The 19,068-nt window shown below is 40.5% G+C and overlaps 1 protein-coding gene across 1 annotated transcript; it reads right to left on the bottom strand.

Annotated features, from left to right (window-relative positions):
* Positions 1–1,634: 1,634 nt before the first annotated feature.
* Positions 1,635–15,751, bottom strand: LOC149273536 (mitotic deacetylase-associated SANT domain protein-like). The gene is made up of 12 exons (XM_089506190.1): positions 14,423–15,751; positions 11,884–12,165; positions 10,302–10,641; positions 9,949–10,015; positions 9,586–9,719; positions 9,274–9,377; positions 8,846–8,921; positions 7,419–7,507; positions 6,891–7,043; positions 3,553–3,714; positions 3,004–3,170; positions 1,635–1,854 (listed from the first exon to the last, which is right to left on the bottom strand). The coding sequence occupies exons 1-12, from the start codon at positions 15,749–15,751 to the stop codon at positions 1,635–1,637; spliced, it is 3,123 nt and encodes a 1,040-aa protein (XP_089362316.1).
* Between the last annotated feature and the right edge of the window lie 3,317 nt (positions 15,752–19,068).

Here is a 19,068-nt window from a genome sequence, read left to right as displayed (position 1 = left end):
CATTATTCCAAATCCCTTCATTCACACAGATTGTCTTCTAAGCATAAAAATATTCATTTTATAAAACATAAAATATGTATTTATATCTTTCAGTAAAATTATGTACAAGTATGTTCATCTGTATTGTCATGCTGACATTATTTCCATCAATGCATTTACATAAACCAGATTTTTTTTCTGTCAAAAATCTGAAAATAAGTCATATTCGTGTTGAACACTTATGAAGCATGTTCAGAACCTGAGCATCCACAGCACTTCAAAATAGGTATAAGTCGAACCTTACTTACTCCCCTCATATTTACACCCCTCATATTTAATTAACATTATTTATAAATAAAAAACCTCTCGGCCATTTTTCATCCCTCCTCATCTTTTAAAAGGGAAGTTCCATGGGAACATACATATTTTCATTTGAGCATTAAATACATTACTGGATACAGTAATGTGGTTAAGGACTTAGGAAAAGTATTTTCCTCCATAGACTTTTATTTGCCAGATGGTCTGTGTGAATGGTTAAGACCATTCTATTGTATACCATAGAGTAGTATGATATAACGATCAAGTTGTTCTTCTAGTAGATGGGGCTTATAATACAGAGCTAGAAGGTAAACAGCTGACAAATATGCAGCAGTCTAAATACATTTTGTAAAAACTAGAATTGTTTTAAATCAGAAAACATCACCATATTTTATAAATCATGTTTTAAGTGTGATGCTTATAATAATACAACGGTAGGAGTTACTCTTCAAACTTTCTTGTTCTTACTAATACTCCATCCTGTGGATGCCCATGCCGAAAAAAAGACCTCCAATAGTGCAAGTTTAAAAAACAAACAAAAAGACGAAATCCAAATACAGATCCAATTTTTAACAAAAAAGGTGACTTGCGCTGTAGACAAGTTACACGATGGCAAGTCCATTTACATGTTATACTCTCACGCCTGGGAACCTCCCACGTCTGGCTACCTGGTGCTACCCCTGCCCTAGGGGGTGATGCTTCAACAAGAGGGTGTGGCTAGCCAAACATGGGGGCGGGGATAGCACCAGTTACACAGGGAGTGGGTGTGACCAGAGATGGAAGGTAGCTTTGGCGAAACAGCCCTTCATCCGGTGACTCCATGTGAAACCCAGCAAGTTCCCTTGTATGCATATGCCGTGGTTTAATACATTAAACACTGAACTATTGAAGGCAAAATAATTATAATAAAAGATTAAGAAACTTTCAAAGTATCCGGTAGCAATGAGCGCTGGAGCCATTACGCACTAATGGAATCCTGAACAGAGTATTGTCTCAAAGAAGCAGAGCCAAAGGAAGCCCTGCAAAGAAATCTTTTTGTTGTTTTCACCCCCACCAGGGCAAGTAAAGAAATGATTACTTGTTCGTAAAACAGGCACATGTGTAGAGTAGAAAATATAGGTTTTCTCTTAAAATACATTGTAGATCAAATATACTTTTCCCCACAATAAATATTCATATATTATAGAAAGCAAAAATTTCCCAAGTCTGTTTGAACTGTTCACAAAGTTTCATCCTCTGAGAAAAGTAAGCAGTGTAAAACTGTATCCCCCAGCCCCAAACGCAGAAATAAAGAGCGAGGATCCAGCCTCACTGCGCTAATGTGACCAAAGCTCGTCCTAGATCTCTCCATCATCGGAACTTTCATAGCTCTCGCTACTGCTGTCGCTGCCATCACTGGTACTGCTCTCATTCTCGCTACTCTCGGCATGCCGTAATCTTGCATGTGCTGCCGCCTGAGCTGCCGCCAACTCGTTCTGTCTTTGTGCTGCTGCTTTCTTCTCCTGTTCCGCATGGCTCTTCATATGGGCACTGCGACTTTTCACTTTGAGGAACACCCTGAAATACATTTGAGCTTAGAATTTGTGATATCCCAAAGATAAGATATTTCCAAACAGAGTTTATGGGTTCATAATAAAGGTGAATATTTTAGTATTTCAAATGCTCTACCGTCTTATATTCAAGGTCTGACTGCAAGACTAAGATCAAGATCCCCACAGCGCTGCAAGGGACCTGGATCCTCCTCTCTGGCAGCCGGTGCGTTGATGCTCGCAGACAACCTCCGCTGCTGCCAGCACTTCCTCTGGGGGCTTCTATGATGGAGCCCCGGCATCACATGACCTTCTGGTGCTCATTCATAGAAGCCCCGGCAGAAGTGCAGGCAGCAGTTGCCAGGTACGCATATCTGGGGGCAGAGTGGCAAATAGGGGTCAAGAGGCATATCTGGGAGGCAGAGTGGCATATATTAAATATATGTGAATTAATATTTACTAGTAAAACTTTTTTCCTATAGGATATTCTTATATTCAGGCTTTTTTTCCTAAATTAATATTCAAATTTTGGGGGGTCATCTTATTTTCAGGATCATCTTATAATCAAGCAAATACGGTATTAACTTCCTGATCGTTAAACCTTTCAATGGTAACCCATGTTACATAATGTTTGAAGAAAGCAGATATAGAAGGTACAAGAGAAAGTCAAGAACACAAGAGCGTAATTACTTTCCCCAGCCTGTAATATAACTGTGTAAAAAATCTCAAAAAAAATTCCATGACCCACCACTGCTTAAAGAGGAACCGATGACTTCACAGCTTTTCATTTGTTAATCTTAAAACTTAAGACTTTTGAAGATGTGTTGCTAATAGTGCCAATAGTTCAGCTGCCCTGAACATATCTCTCTTTTACTAAATAAAACACTAATGGTAGAAAAAAGGGAGGTGGTTCTGCTACTTTACAGATCTCTAGACAGACTTCACCCAAAGTACAGCTCTAGAAACCTGATCTCCAGAAGCATTTTGACATTATAGAGGAGAGCTACTAAAATGGTTTGCAGAATTAAAAGCATTAGGGGTCTCAATATGTATAGCTTGAAGGAGAGAAGAGAGAGGGGAAATGTGATAAATAGATAAAAGGGACAAAGAAAGGTATCATATACCAGTTATCGCTGTTTATCTATAAATGAGGGACAATAGCAATCATCATGCTTACCTTCCGCATTTTTTGCACGGGAAAATGCCTTCCGGCTCTTGTGGCTTACTTCCAGCCTCTGGTTTCTTTATTCCATCTGGAGGAAACTTTTTCCGTGGCTTCCTTCCCCTGGGTTTTGGCATTTTTGTATCAGGGCCCTGGTTTCTGAGAATGATGGTGTCATTCCCCTGAGGGACAAACCATAAGTTAGCCAACATCCAATAAAGAATGAGTGCCTTCTTCTGTCCTTGTTTTGGAATTCTTAAAATTACATTATCTGTTAAAAAGTTCTTTACAGAGGGGTAAGCAATATGTTGCTAATCAAACATAAAGCACATTGCAGAAACACCCAGTTCTCAGCCTACTGAGAAACTTTAACTCCTTTGCAACAGTTTCATTTTCTACCCTTCACGACAATGGCTGTTTTAACATTTCTGCGCTCTTTGTGTTCAGCTGTAATTTTAGATTTTTTATGAGAAGAATGTCTTTAGATACCATTATTTTGATCATATATTCTGTACTAGCTAGAAACAGGTAGGTAAAATTAGCACTTTCAAATAGAACACTTACTGTTTCACGGGCTTCCAGGGTCTGAGTGATCTTTGGTGGGAGAGATGCCTTCTTCTCCTCGTCAATTGTTTCTTCTATCTGTACCATTGACTCCTTTTCTTCATCAGAAGAATCTTGGTTTGGCAGATCTCTTCTGGTAACAGCAGCAAGTCGCTGAGAACTCTGAAGATAAAAGAGGCAAAACAAGGCTTACCCATGGGATGATTCTAATTACCATAATATGGTAATTGTGAGTGGTTTTACTAGTTATCATGCTTAAGACATGGGCTATATAAAGCAGACACACTTTGTAAGGGAGATTATAATGAATCCACACACTTGCCCATCTCTGACACACAAAATTAAAAAGCAAATACATTTATTGACTAACTGCTGTATACCAGATTGCAAGCTTTCAAGACTATTTAGGCCTCTTCTTCAGGCATATTACCGTATTATACAAGGTTTTTCTCAGAGCAAATGCTCTGAAACATATCCCTCGTCTTATATTCGAGATTGTCTTCTCAAATAGAGGTCTGATTACAAGACTAAGATCCAGATCCCCTGCAGCGCTGAAGGGGACCTGGATCCTCCTCTCTTGCAGCTTCTGCTGCCAGCACTTCCTCTGGGGGCTTCAATGACAGAGCACTGGCATCACATGACCTTCCGGTGCTCCACCAAAGAAGCCATGGCGGAAGTTCCGGCTGCAGCGGTGGTTGTCTGCACGCACCCCGCAACCAGTGAAAGTTTGCAGGGTGCGCACAGACAACCTCCGCTGCTGCCAGGGCTTCTATGGTGGAGCACCGGAAGGTCATGTGATGCCGGCGCTCAGTAAAAGAAGCCCCGGCAGAAGTACTGGCCACCAGCAGCGGAGTTCTACACTAGACACCAGGGAGTCTGAAGCACGGGTCACAAGTAAAGGGGGGGGATTAAGAGTGGCATTGGGGATTAAGAGTGGCATGGGGGTGGGGTTTAATGGTTTTCTGGCAGAGTGGCATATAGAGGGCATATAAGGGAGGCAGAGTGGCTTATAGGGGTATAAGGCATACCTGGGGGGTGGCAAATAGGTGGTTAAAATGCATGTCAGGGAGGCAGAGTGACATATGGGTGTATTAGGCATATCTGGGAGGCAGAGTGGCAAATAGGGGGTTAAAAGGCATTTCGGGGAGGCAGGGTGGCAAATAAAAGGAAATCAATTTTTATTAAATATGAAAAAATAGTTTACATGAATATTTACTGGTAAAACTTTTTTCCTATAGGGTCGTCTTATATTCAGGGTTTTTCTTTTTTTCCTAAATTAATATTAAAATTTTGGGGGGGTCATCTTATAATCAGGGTCCTCTTATAATTGAGAAAATACGGTGTATATATATATATATATATATATATTCTTCAGAAGTAATTGAGGGACTTCTGAGGTTAAAAACTTATGTGACTCTTACTCTACTCCAGTATAACGTATCGCAAGTTACTTTGGACTATCTTCTTTGGGAACGTTATGTTAATATCTATTATTTGCTAATTGACTTTATTCTGGACCTTAATCATTTCACCAGTAATTGTAGAGTGTAGTTCCAGGAGATGTGAATGTTTTTTTTTAAATAAAAATGAGTGAATGCAGGAAGTTAGGCTATAATTGGCTTGCCATCTATGCAAAGTAGCGTGAACAATATCACTGAATGTGCACAATATTCACAAAACAAAAATCGTGCTTCCAGAATTATATATATATATATATATATATATATGTCACCCGCTCCCGTGGATCCGCTGTCCCCCGTCGTCCTGCGTCCGTCCGTCCGGCTCCCGGCTCGCCGCTACACTTACCTCGTGGCGAGGTCAGGAGGAAGCGTCGGCCGGGTGTTCAGCATTGCTGTCGTGCTCCCCCTGCTGGACACGCGCGTTACTGCAGCTAAGTTTAGCTGCAGCTGCCGCGTTTTGGCAGGTAGGGGGTGCGTGTGACATCAGCGTTGGGGGCGTGGTGGCTACCGGCGCCAAATTAAAAAATCCGGAAGCCCTGTTACCGGTACCCTGGTGTGGTCTTTTGCTGGTTACCTGTCTAGTGCGTTCTATGAGTTATCTGACCCTTTGGCTTGTCCTGACTACCCTCTGCTCTGCGATTTGGCTGTGTTTGTTCCTCTACGTGTATGACCTGGATCGTCTGACTACCCGTCTTGGATCTGACCCACCTTCTGGCTGACTACCCGTCCTGTGTATGACCTGGATCGTCTGACTACCCGCTTTGGATCTGACCCACCTTCTGGCCGACTACCCGTCCCGTGTATGACCCCTGGCTCGTCTGACTCTGCGTTTGTTTTGCTCTCCTCCTACACTATTTCGGTGGAGATCTCTCCAGCTGTACCCAGAGACTATCTACCTCTCCATATCTACTTACTCCAGGGCCTCCTCACTGTTGGGATCATTGAATACCTGGGGGTTGCGTCTCTGCGCACTCCTCCAGGAGAAGAACTTCCGCGGTGAGTGCTCTGGCTTGTGGTAGACGCGACAATATATATATATATATATATATATATATATATATATATATATATATATTATACACACATACACATACATACATACAGATGTTTAATACAGATCTTTACCAAGAGTCACATAATGGGTGTAATCCTACATTAATATTTTTGGGGCCATACAGGTGAGAACTGCAGTGTTGAAGATGTTTTGGCACATAAAGGCATAGGAGGCAAAGGGCCGGATAGCTCAGCAAAATATATAAACTGAGGCGAAGCTTAGGCCCGACAAACATATTTCACGGACAACCTGCACAAATAGTCCAATACAAAATCTGCTATGTAGTGTTTGTGTTTTGCTGTTTCTGTGATGATAGAAACCTGTAAGTCACTGGGCATCTTGCCGCTAAATACTTTTCAGGGATCAGCTGATCAGCCGTCACATGAGTTCTGGATCTCAAAACAGTTTGGCACTCCATTAAAAGCTACATAGGACAGGATCTTTGACACTCCTCCTATCACTCCTACAAAAACATTTTCAATGTGCAAACTTCTGGAAGCTACCCAATCTGCAAGCATCCAGGGTATTTGCTTGCTCGGACTGTATCTGGCACACAGAGTTGGGACATCATGTTCACCCTCTACAGCTAAACTCCAGAAGGCAATGGGAATGACTTTCCTTACAATTTCTTGTAAGAAACCTCCAGTTACGGGATTAACAAGGCTGACTCTTTAACGGAAAGACAACCAATAATCACGGCTGCAAAATTAAGCTCGGAAGTCTCAAAACCTTTAGCCATGAACATCTTGTGATAAAATGGAAGGGCTGAGAATAATAGCTCCAGACATGATCGAGACTTCAAACCCCCACCAAAAAAGTAATACCTTAATGTCAACTTCCGAATCCTCTCTTGGGTTTCTCTCATCACCTGAACCTTCTACATCACCAAAGATTAACATTCCGTTACGGCCAATCTTTACCTGCTTTTTGTATGTATAATAGAATTCTACGCACTGAGCGACAGTCTTTGTTTTAATCTAGAGTGAAAAATTAAAGAAGGAAAAGCAAATTATTTTTGTCATCTTAAATCAAAAGAGCTTTAAAATGTACAATAATATATATATATATATATATATATATATATATATATATATATATATATATATATATATATATATATGTGTGAATATATATATATATATATATATATATACGCACACATACAATTTAAAATATAAACTATTCAATGTGTTCCCAAGGGTTTTGATAAAAAGCACTTCATCCCCCCTAAAGTAACTGATGTAAATTGTGCATGCAGATGAATTAAGTGAGCTGAGACAAGAATAAATCGTTCAAATGAAAAGCTTAGTATGTTTCGGCTGTGTAGCCCCCCGGACCCCCCCTTCACATACCAGTTTCTGTACCAGCAGAAAGTCTTTCTTGTAAATGGCCATTCCTTTGTTAAATAACCTCTTCTCAGATACAGACCACCTATCAGATCCTAAAAGAGAGAACAATAAGACATTAGTAGTGATAAATATTAAAATGTACCAGTTTCCTACCTTTAACTCTCAGGTAGTTGTGCTGGCCTACCAAGGGCAATGTATGTCCCAGTCTCGTGAAGAGGACGATACCCAGTGATGACAGGTCGATACAGAGCACAAAGCCCCAAAATGTCCATTAACATCACAAAGATTACGTAGGTCTGATTTGTGATGTGTCAGGCACAAGATGTCGAAAGAGTGGAGAACAGTCACGTTCCAATGACTGTGTACAGTCTGCAACATTATACAAAGTAAACTGCAGACAGTGGCTGCACCAATGTAAGAAAAGCGTCAATGGCTAAACAGTCAAACTCACCGAGGACCCTACGTTACAGGCTGGACAAGAGTTAAGAGGGAATGTAAAGTAAAATTTATATTGTACATGTTTTAATCTAAGGAAAGAATCAACAAGGCACGTGGTAATGGAATATTAAATGGTTAGTCCTGCAGCCACAAAGCCGAATAAGATGGATCATAAGAGGAAAGATGAAGTAGCTGATTAATCAACGTCTGAATGAACAAATGCTGTTTAATCAGATACTTAATCCGTCGTTCGATGATCCATTGCCGTGATCCATTTATTTTAAGAAATTTTTTGTATGGCTGCTACAGACTATGTGCCTGTATGAAATACAGAAATCCGTTTACCTTCTGAGTTCCCTGTAAACATGGGCAAAGAAAGTTAGATTTTATTTTACATCACCTTAAGCGAAAGTAACCAAAAGGTTTAGGATTATGGATCACCTGGAACGTGGCGATTTCCCCCTTAAATTCTGGTTATTTTTCTGCACCAGGCTCTGAGTGATCCTTCGGCATAGGGGCCACGAGGTCAGACGGTCCCTTTGTGAATAATGTTGTATTGCCTGGGGAGGCAGTCTTGCAGCGGGCTCACCTAACGTGGCCTAACGCAATAGACTTCTGGTTTTTAGAGTGTCTAGCTGGGTGATTAACAATGAGACATTCTATTGTTTACCACTGATAGTATGATAAGAAGTCAGGGTATTTATATAATGGATCGGGCTAATATAACAGAGCTAGAGCACATACCATGGCTAATATACAGCTGCCTAAAAAAGTTGGAACTGTTTTTTGTTAAGTGAAAAAAGCACAATATTTTTGAAAAACCTATTTTTAATCTGATTCTAGCAATAAAACAACACGGTGGTAGTTTCCCTACAAACTGGTTGTGTGGATTATTTTGTGAGCTGCGTAGATTGCAATATCCTTACATTTATTCACAAAAAACATTATTAGTAGTTTAATCTTAACTCAAGAAACTTCAAAAAGATAATTACCTGAGTAATGGTAGTCAGCCAATGGATGGTTTCTGCTCCTTAGAGGTTTCTTCAGAAGCAGCTTGGTGAGTGCAGCCTGATACAGAAGAAATCAATATGAATTAAATATAACAAAATCGTTATGTGCCTGTGCTTTTGTGTACAGTATGCTACTGAAACCTGATTATTTTTACTGTTGTGAAGCGTTTCAGCTCCAATCATACAACTATCTGGTTTTCTTCTAAAATAGGTCATGTGCACGTAACTGGTATGATTTTTTGCATACGTTATCAATGAAATGGTCTTGTCCAGGGGACTGCTCTGGTGGTTGCTATGGTGATTTTCCAAACTTCGGATAACATTTTATACACAACCCTCGTTGTGTATCTATATATTTTTGCAACAGAGCTTACAAACTGTGAACAGATGTGAGAAAAAGGGGTCATTACCAGTATGTTTCCCCTTGACTCATGAAGGTAATGTAGTGCCAGCTCCTGATTGGTGCCCCCTCCTGGTAGGATGCTGGAACATGCCGCAGTCAATAATTCTTCCACTATAATCCCAAAATAGAAAAGTATTCAGAACATAGATACGGAAACCAAACACTCAGCAACATCCCAGGGCACACAAACACCACAATAAAATCAAGATAAGACATATTTTTACACCCCATATTTGACTTGTTCCTTATCTATACATTCCTGGTTTACCAGTCATTGTAAAATTAGAAATGTTCACCCAATCTTTTCCTTTCTACTCACCTTTCCCTTGGTTGTCCTCAGATTCTTCCCAGGGCCACCAAACAAGGTCAGCTTTGTGCTTATCACCAATGGCTAAAGACCTGTCTCTTAGCCCTGGAATATCTGCCTGGAATCGCGGACCAATGTTAATACGTCTGAAGAAAGGAAAATAATGTCAAGAACTACGGGCAATTATGAAGAACAAAATATTAATTCATCAAAAGTAAACAGCCTCCAGGATTTCTGTTTAATAAATCTCTTTATTTTACAAGTAAATTATCAGGAAATACATATATTTGAAATTTATAGTTATTCTTACAAGACTGGTGGTAAAAAGAAACCGACATGAAGTCACAGCCAAGTTTGGCTCCTTACAAAACTTACGGTTCAATGCTAACTGGAGTAGCTTCACCTATCGCCGTGAGCAATGGCGGCATATCCTCTGTGCTATCTGCAGAGCAAAGTAAAAGACTATTATCACAATGGAGACGCTAGCAATCAATAAAATTAAACCATTCGCAAAAGAGTAAAATATGACACGAGTCCTTCACCACCAACCCCGGTATTTTACAATTACACAAATCTTTTCTATTAGTTCACGTTCAGTCCAAACTTCCCTGAGCATGTTTAGAAATATCCTAAAATAGACAGATGTTTTGCAGGTTTTGAGGCATATTGAAATATTTTACAACAGCGAATTACTGGTGTAATGTTACTATATATTGCAGAAAACTTACTGGATCTCAGCAGGGTTCGCGTGGAGCTTTTGGGTGTGATTGGTGGGGGCATGGCACCAGCAGACAAGATGGTATTGAAATAAAGTCCAGAGCCCTCACGTACTGGGCTAAGAATGGGAGGGGGGGTGTAAGGAGGCAACTCAAAATTTCGGTCCCCAGGGTGGTCCGGAACACGCACCGGTGACCGGAGGTGGCTTTGATATGGTGTAATGTTGGAGTACACAACAGGAACAATGAAAGTGCCAGGTTTTGGAGGGATAAAGAGAGGTTCTGGTCTTGGTCGCTGCTTTGGCTTCCGGGAAGGGGTCTCTCCCTCTGATGCCTGAGAACCATCGTTTGCCTGATAAAAGTAAGAAAGGGGTTTGTCACATATATGTGCACATAAAATTATGCATTGTACTTATTCATCAGACACTTGAGCAGAAGCTGAATTAGGAGATGGAAAACAAGAAAAACGTAATAATTCTATGAATCCGTATGTTATATTGCAGCTACTAAGTTCAGTTACCCCAGAGTAGTTTTGTTGTGATTCATGATTCAGGAGTCAGCTTTTTGCTAATGCAACAGGCTATTTTATTAGCTGTGTAACCTCTCAGTAAGAGATATGTGGGTTTATTGCATTTGGATGTGCCATGCATTTAATTCCACCTCACTGGAAACTCAAGTTCTCCTATACTTATAGAATGGATCAATAAGGTAGGATCACTAACGTAAGATTTACACAATTTACACAAGATCACAGTCTCTTCTTATTCTGAAACCTCGTATATACAGAAGGTAAAATTATAGGTGTTGCAGGGTATGTAGCTACAGCTGAACCCCGAGTTCCAGCCAGTGCTGCTCCCCTTGTGATCCATTTGCTTAGCTGTCTAGTAGTGAAGTAATGAGATATTAGATGACTAGAGACATCTGTATCTGGGGTATGACATCATCTACCAGAGCTTTAAGTCTCTTCCACGCAGGGAGATCCGCAGGGAACAGGCATCTAACTTGCAGAAATGAAATGCACCAAGGGAGGGGGTAAATGGGTGGCAGAAGGGGGCAAAATCATTAAAACATGGGCAACTTGACAATTTAGGTACAGATTTTATGTTTTTATCTCTTCATGATAACCCCCTCTAAGAAAATGAAGCTTATTTTCACCTATATTTGCTTTCCCCATTGCATTTTCTGTGAATTGGGGGGGGGGGGGGGTCTCTTGCCAATGTTATCAGCTTCTGGCCTTTATCTGTTTCTGAAAAATATTTTCAGCTGTGTTATCTTAAACACCAATTTATGCAGTGCAATAGCATTATACAAAGCCTTCCTTCGCATACCAGTGCTCGCCTAGGTTTTCTGGATCACCTCTTATTCTTGCCTTTCTCCTTTTTTTAATGTACTACATTTCTTTGTAATACAATTGCCAACATATGTGTTTTAAAAGTTACAGTTGTTATTCTCTATCAGCAAATTCGGTAAAAACCCTGACACGTGGCTACCCTAGTTCGGTCATGTATTTTATTATGTAATTATCATCCTCATGCTGTCCTCCTGGCATCAGAACTGACTATATTGGAGACCAACCAGCAATGGCACCTCTCACCTGTAATGTGGATTCTGGGAGTCCAAGATTTGTGTGACCAGCTTTGTGCCTTGTGACTATTACAGATGGCTTAGTGACAGAAGAGTCCCTCTCGAAGGCAGCTGATTTCTGCGTCCTTTCATCTTCTGCTTTTTCCCGTCCACTATCCATTTTCACTGGTACAGAGACTGGAATTACCAGTGGCCTCATGTCACTGTCCACTTTAGCCCTCTTGGTTGAACCTGGAAACTCAACACTGCTTTTTGATGCCATATTTTTCTTTTTGTCCCCCATATCTCCATCCTGCAATAAAGACAAGAACCAATCGTTCAAAACACTTAACTGAGCTTTAGTTGTATGGAACTAAACCAGTATTCTGCTTATTCCAAAGATGCAAATAGGATTCCAGAACTGACACAATTCTGCAATCCCATTTGCAGTTTTAGAATAAGCAGAATACTGGTCAATGTGAATGTAAAATGAAATTAGATCAGCACATTAAGGGGCATATTACCCCTAATATGAAATTAGTTTACTAGTGTGTTCTATGATAATGAAAAAATCTTCATCCCTACTCCGGGATAGAAAGAAACAATGATCCAGTTCTGATCAATTACAATAATAATTTGGAACCGTAGAGTTTCTGCAAAGTGAAGAAAGCCTCTAACATCATGTTATACTGTCAACTATGAAGCTCTAGAACTATGCTAGGTTTCTCTTCAGGCCAAACCCACGAAGGTTGGACTCTAAACCCGGTTTCTCCTAGAAACATGAGAAGTAACAATCTGTTTATGGACACAATTACATACATGAGATTTTGTTCTATTTCATTCATATTCCAAATCAACCAGCCAAATGTTCATTAAAAAAAAACAGGGTGCAACAAATGTTATGCATGCCATCACAAGGTTACTTTGTAATATGTACTTTTTATTTTGGACGCAAGCCCAAGACATTTTCCCTACTGTGTAGCTCCATCCCTGCTCCTATTTTTAACTTTCAACAAGTTCAGTCATTGCAGTCAAATGTTAAGTCTGCAGGCAGATAAAGAATCACTACATAGTGTAAATTCAGCTCCTCCAACCTCATGGGGACAGATCTGGACTAATTTTATCTGTGTTCTATTCTGCTTATAGCATGTGGTCACAGTGACCCTGAAGCCAGAAACATAACTAATCTTTTCATCTAGGCGGCAACTCTTCTTTGACCAAAGTAGGCAAATGTGTTACTCTCAAGCTAGAGACTTGGGACACAATTATCTGTGCCCTTAGCCACTTACTGTATGGCTTTATAGGATAGTTACACTATCCTACTGTATAGATGACAGGTGTGAATGTGTCCTGTGAATAGGTATGAATATCAGTGAATATCAGTGACTGACCAATTTCTTTCCAGGTAAAGGGAACTCTAGGAGCTAACCTTGTAAACATTTTGCCATACAAGTTCCCACTGCTAAAGAAAGTCCTTCTCTTGGCTAGTTGCATATATAATTTAAAAAACATGATATCGTGTGTTTGCAATATCTTTCAGTGGACTAACGTTTACAAAGTGAGATGCAGAGTCTCGTAATCTTTTAAGACTTCAGAGGTCACTCCTTCATCTGAAGAAAGCATCTCTAAGGCCTCGAAGCTCATGTGACTCCACATCACCAACCATGAACGTTGGTCCATTAAAAGGTATGACAACCTTGAAAGTGCATTTTGAAGCTAGGCCAGAATCTTAAATTAAAATGGAATAAATAACGCGAATACAGGAAATATAGACCATAGTAACAGCTTTTGCAGCAAACTGCTGACTCACTAAATACATATTATTCCTTGTTAATGTTATTCTATGTAAACTGGATAAGCTACAGAAATGTATTTTGTAACTTGATACAGAAGGTTGTTCCACATGCACACTGAGCTTGGCTAGAAAAGCTTCGAGTTCTGTACTTTTTTTGAGAAACTGCTGATTATGTAAATGTCAATCAAATGATGAAGCAATCAATGGTTCCAGGAGATTATGCTGTGATAGCATTCCTGTGCAACACATTTTGAGAGCCCTTTTAATGATTCTGACTAAGCCCAAGTCCCATTCATGTGACAAAATCTGTCGGGGGATACTCTTTGGGTATAACAAGGTGGTTGTTTAATCAGTTTAACTTGAAGATTTTAAAACAATGTCTGATAAATTAAGAATTGTAATATAATCTCATGCCAGTCTGTGGTCTGTTAAAGCTCTTCTCTATTGTTCTGTGTATGTCCCTGTCATTCAATTGGAGGTCCACAGGGTGAGTGTGTCCCTCGGGAGTTCAATGTAGTCATTATCCTACTGCCAAGATTAGTCATCACCCAGCTGCTACTAAACTATAACTGCCATGACCTATCTGTTTGCTGCCCTATTCCTACAATTTAGCATTTGGATTCTAGCCTACATTCTGGGACAGGTAAAATGTCCATCATGTAGAAGTCATTGGTGACAAAGCCTGGACCAAAAATTACCTGGGTCAAATAAACAGAGTTTAAAATTTTAAATTACTAAGTTTTCCAAGATAATAAATAAATTTAAGTCACTATACCTTAGTATTTTCAAGGGACGGCATCTCTGCTGCCTTCTGTGCCAGAGTAAACAAATTTGCCTCCTGAGATATACGGCGCCTTCGCCGCGTAGTCTGAATTACTCCCCCTGTGACAGCACCAGTTGTGTTGTGTTCAAGCCCTTTCTGTACATCTGTAGAACTTCCATTCTGAGGAGGGGGCAGCTTGTTTAGGTCTGTGTTACTGAAATACTGGGCATCTTGAATAGGTATTTGAACATCTCTCTGGATTTGTTGCTGTATCCCCCTTTTGTAGCGTTCTTGCGCTTCTGTATGTTGTTGCACTGAATGCTCATATGGATTTTGTGTGTACGGATTATTTGTTTGAGCCATCTCAGAGGGAGCCAGTGGTGGGACGCCTTCTTTAGAAAGTCTACGTGATCTTCTTGGTAAAGGGATCTGGGTTTTGGGCAACACACTCTGCTGGCTCTGCTCTGCAAGAGCTTTCATGTATTCTTCTGAGGGTGGCGCATGCTGTGACTGGCTGACCACATGCATCTTCTGCTGCAACGCTCCGTGAGACTGCGCTACCGAAACAGCTTGCTGCATGCCGTATGGTGCCTGCTGTTGTTGTTGTTGGCTTGGATAGAAGTTTTCAAACAGCTGCATCTGAGGTAGGGCTGTCTGCTGCTTCTGTTGTGTGGCATAAGCAGCACTGGATGCAGCATCTGGAAAAACATGGAAAAATTCCTGCAGAGCGTGCTTCTGACCTTGGTGTCCAAATGCCATTTGAAAGGGCTGCAAAGAAAGCTGCTGATTCTGTTGTTGTTGTTGTTGCTGCTGCGCGTGCAAAATGGAATTTAAATGTGCCTGCTGGCGTGCAAATGCTTGCTGTTGCAGTTGAGCCACCTGCTTAGACCTCATTTGCTGGATCTCATCTTCATACATTTCTACTTGAGAAACTCCTACCCCTTTGTCCTGGCTTCTCTTGAGCAGCTCTTGTTGGTTGTAGTATGTATTTACCATTGGGACGCCATAACCTGCAGTATTTCGATGCCACATATTTGCAGGTTGGCCCTGCCAGGCTTGGTCACTCCTCTCTTGTGAGTTCCACTTGCTGGGCACTGGCTGCTGGTTTACCCTGACTGCATCTGGTCTCTCCTGAGGGTACATCGCCGTGTTCATCATATTGTCAGATTTGGAGAGATCTGAAGCCTGGGATACTGGAAGCCTAGTCACAGGTCCATAGAACTGCTGGTCTTTTAACTGTGCTTCCTTGCCAGACACCTGTTGGCACTGCTGATCATTGAAAAATGTAATCTTTTTCCCTGTCCTTTTATTTGATGCCTTCTGTTGAGGCTGCTGATTCATGGTAATCAAGACACATAAGAATCTGGAGATGCCTCCTTGTGATTTTTATATATTTTTTTTGTTTACAAAAGGAGAAAAATGGCTAGCAATAGGATGGTGAGTTATTTAAATATTCAATACTTGAGCTTTATAACATCTTCTTTAAAAGTTGTATAAAAATCAAAAAGATTTTGACACATCCTTCTGATTCTTCCCAATTCTCAACTACATGAATCTGAAACAGAGAAAAGGAGTGCAAGTCAGAAGTTATAAAAATGACTATTGTATATCAGTCTGTGAGCATTATGGAGGATCAATCCAATAGATTATGCATAGTTTAATTGGAGAGATGACATTCAATAAATCTTAATCTCACTTCTGTAAGTAAATGCAACATTAGAAACATAATTCCCAGTACTCTTTTAGATCCGAGCCCCCTCCCAGAAATAATGATTTAACCAATTACAATTTTGCCAGGAACATTTAAATGTTCATATGACAGAAAAGCAGGCACCGATAGGCTGTTGACAGAGGTTTACATGGCTTAACATGCTACAGAGTACAGGTAGTGTTTTGTCTAAGTGGAACAGCACCCTTAAGCATTATGCACAAGCCAGTCTTGCAGAGCCGACATGGTTTTTGTGAAAGATAAGTCTATAAATCTATAACAGAGTATATAATTTGATTTAATAACACAACTTCTGCTGTTTCTATACACATTATTGTGACTTTTAGGATGCAGAACACTGGGATACACTCATCAAACATTCTGAGATAACAGAAAAGAGGGACCTCAGGAGAGGGAGGACAGGGGGATTTAGAGCCAGAAGGGGCAATTGGAAGGTATGCTTAAGTTGCCTGAGCTTTATAGGAATGTTACACATTAAGTGTTATAGGGCCACATGTCATGAAGCCCTATCTAATTATATCAGCGCTGCACCACGATCAGGGTAAATGAGAATATTTTGTATTCATAGAAATTGCTCAGTTTCTATGGTGACAAACCTAAAAAAGACGCGCTCTTTTTTAGTGTGCAGTATGCATGTAGCCAGTACTTGATTTTTTAACAGCTAAATGAATATGTCCAAGTTTCCCTGATAATGGACGTGGGCTTATGGAGAATGTGGAAGCCGCAGCTAATACGATGGCACAGCATATATTTCTCAGGCCACTTTCTGCAAATTACTTATGAAATACCCCAATGCAGGATTCAGGAACAAACAGGTCTTTTCATTATGGGTTTTTCACTGAAGGGACAGTTCAGAGGAGAATTTGTGGAAGAGTTATATTTCAGCTCATTGACTTCACTATACATTGTGAAAGTACAACCTCCGCGAGTTTCTGCTACAGGTAGAGGTTGGCTGGCCCTGTATAATGTATAGTTAAATCAGTGAGATTTCTTCAAAGTCTCCTCGCACATTAATTTATACATTAGGCAGGACCAGCTCAGCCTTTATTGATGGAGAAACGTTCCCCTCATAATTAATAGTGAATTCACAACTCTTCTGTCAAATGTCCCTTATAGTTTGAAATTAACTAAACAGCTTTCAAGTCGCTCTTTGTGTTCATCAGCCAAGTTGAGATTAATAAGTATTTGGTGAACTCAGATTCTGTCACTTGGTAGCCCCTACTCAAATGTCTGTGAATACGAGAGTTGCTATAATTGCCACAAGATAAGTGAAGTCCACTTTAAACGTGGTTGCATTGACAGCCAAGCTGACATTTAATGAGTAATTCTTTGCTCGTCAACAAGCTGTACAAATTAACCACTACATCTGACGCACAACATACATGTATAAAGAACAGATTTTCTATTTATTTTATTAATTATGGCAAAGGAGGACTTTTTTGTACTCCACCTATTATGCATTTGCAGTACCTTAAATCACCCCAAACTAGACACACACCTAGTTTGCAGAGGGGAAAGTTTGAATATTGTAGGAGATAAATGGCTTTTTACTATAACCACATAATAAAATGTTTGTGGTTTTTTCTGTGGAAATTAACCAGAAAAGATAGGTTCATAGTTCACGCTTCCATCCTGGTTACTACACCCATGACTATGCAGTTTCCCGGATCCTTGGACAACCAGCAATTCTACATAACAATGATGTTCCTTTAATGATAACATATGGACAGTGCGGTGATTTTAAGGTTTGCCTGTAAACGAGGTTGTTTGTAACCAACACCCTCTTACCACAATGAGGTTTATAGGTTTGCAAGGGAGATGCAGTAATCTCTGTGGCAGGGCGAGGCTTTTATCCCAATAAACTGGGTCAGAACTGAGTCACAATCTTCAGCTGCCTGCATTAAGAGGATGACATCAGAGCCACATGACAGTATAAAAGACTGATCCCTGACGCAGACGCCATGATACAAGGCCATCACTGCTCCTTCATCAAGATCCATTAATAAAAGGCTATTACTGTTCCGATTAAGAACCAATAATAAAAGGCTATCACTGCTCCTTGATCGAGATCAATGATAAAAGTCTATCGCAGTGCAGTACTGAAGGCTCCACACAAAAGGTTTTCACTGTGCCCTGGTGCAGAATAAATAACAAATAATAAGTCAAATTGTTGCATTTATTATGCACTCTGCAAACTGAATCCATCCGTGCAAGCACCATTAAAACAAAATAAGAAAAAGAACAGCAAATTGACTGTTAACAATTTATCTTAAATTGTCTGAACTGCTGCTGTATACTTTAATGAATCATGAATATAAGCATCATAAAAATAAAACAAAAATCTGCATGATGGTGTAAGCACTCATGGGCGTAGGAACCCCTAAAAATCTGGGGAGGACAGTATTTTCCCCATCAGATCCCCACTTTCTCCCCATCTCTCACACTATCTACCCCCTCTCCCCCTTTCTTACTATCTACCCCCTCCCTACCCTCCCTTCTCACACTATCTACCCCCTCCCTACCCTCCCTTCTGACACTATCTACCCCCTCCCTACCCTCCCTTCTCACACTATCTACCCTCTCCCTACCCTCCCTTCTCACTTGCTAAACTCTCCCTACCCTCCCTTCTCACTAGCTACCCTCTCCCTATCGCCCCCTTCTCACTAGCTACCCTCTCCCTACCGCCCCCCTTCACACTAGCTACACTCTCCCTACCCCCCCTTCTCACCAGCTACCCTCTCCCTACCGCAGGGGTGTCCAATATTTTTCTGCAGTGGGCCACATCATCAGAATTGTATACGTGCGCGGGCCGCACTCATATTTCACTGTGAGAAAATATGGCCTTTAATAAAATATGCAGATTAAAATAAAGTAAATGACACAAAACCTTTACTTTTCCTCTCATTGATTTCTGGGCCTAGAAAGTTTT

Source organism: Sceloporus occidentalis, unplaced genomic scaffold (genome assembly GCF_023333645.1).
Source record: "Sceloporus occidentalis isolate IW3139 unplaced genomic scaffold, rSceOcc1.0.p SCAF_369, whole genome shotgun sequence".
Taxonomy (NCBI): domain Eukaryota; kingdom Metazoa; phylum Chordata; class Lepidosauria; order Squamata; family Phrynosomatidae; genus Sceloporus; species Sceloporus occidentalis.
Note: the sequence above shows the minus strand (reverse complement) of the source record. Positions and strands in the feature narration are given on the sequence as shown.

Coding starts and splice junctions, on each gene's coding strand:
- LOC149273536 (XM_089506190.1), bottom strand. CDS start 15,751: ATGAATCAGCAGCCTCAACAGAAGGCATCAAATAAAAGGACAGGGAAA. Junction 8,922..9,273: donor AGTCAAGGGGAAACATACTG/GTAATGACCCCT, acceptor CTTCTGTATCAG/GCTGCACTCACCAAGCTGCT. Junction 7,044..7,418: donor TTCTGCTGGTACAGAAACTG/GTATGTGAAGGG, acceptor TTTTCACTCTAG/ATTAAAACAAAGACTGTCGC.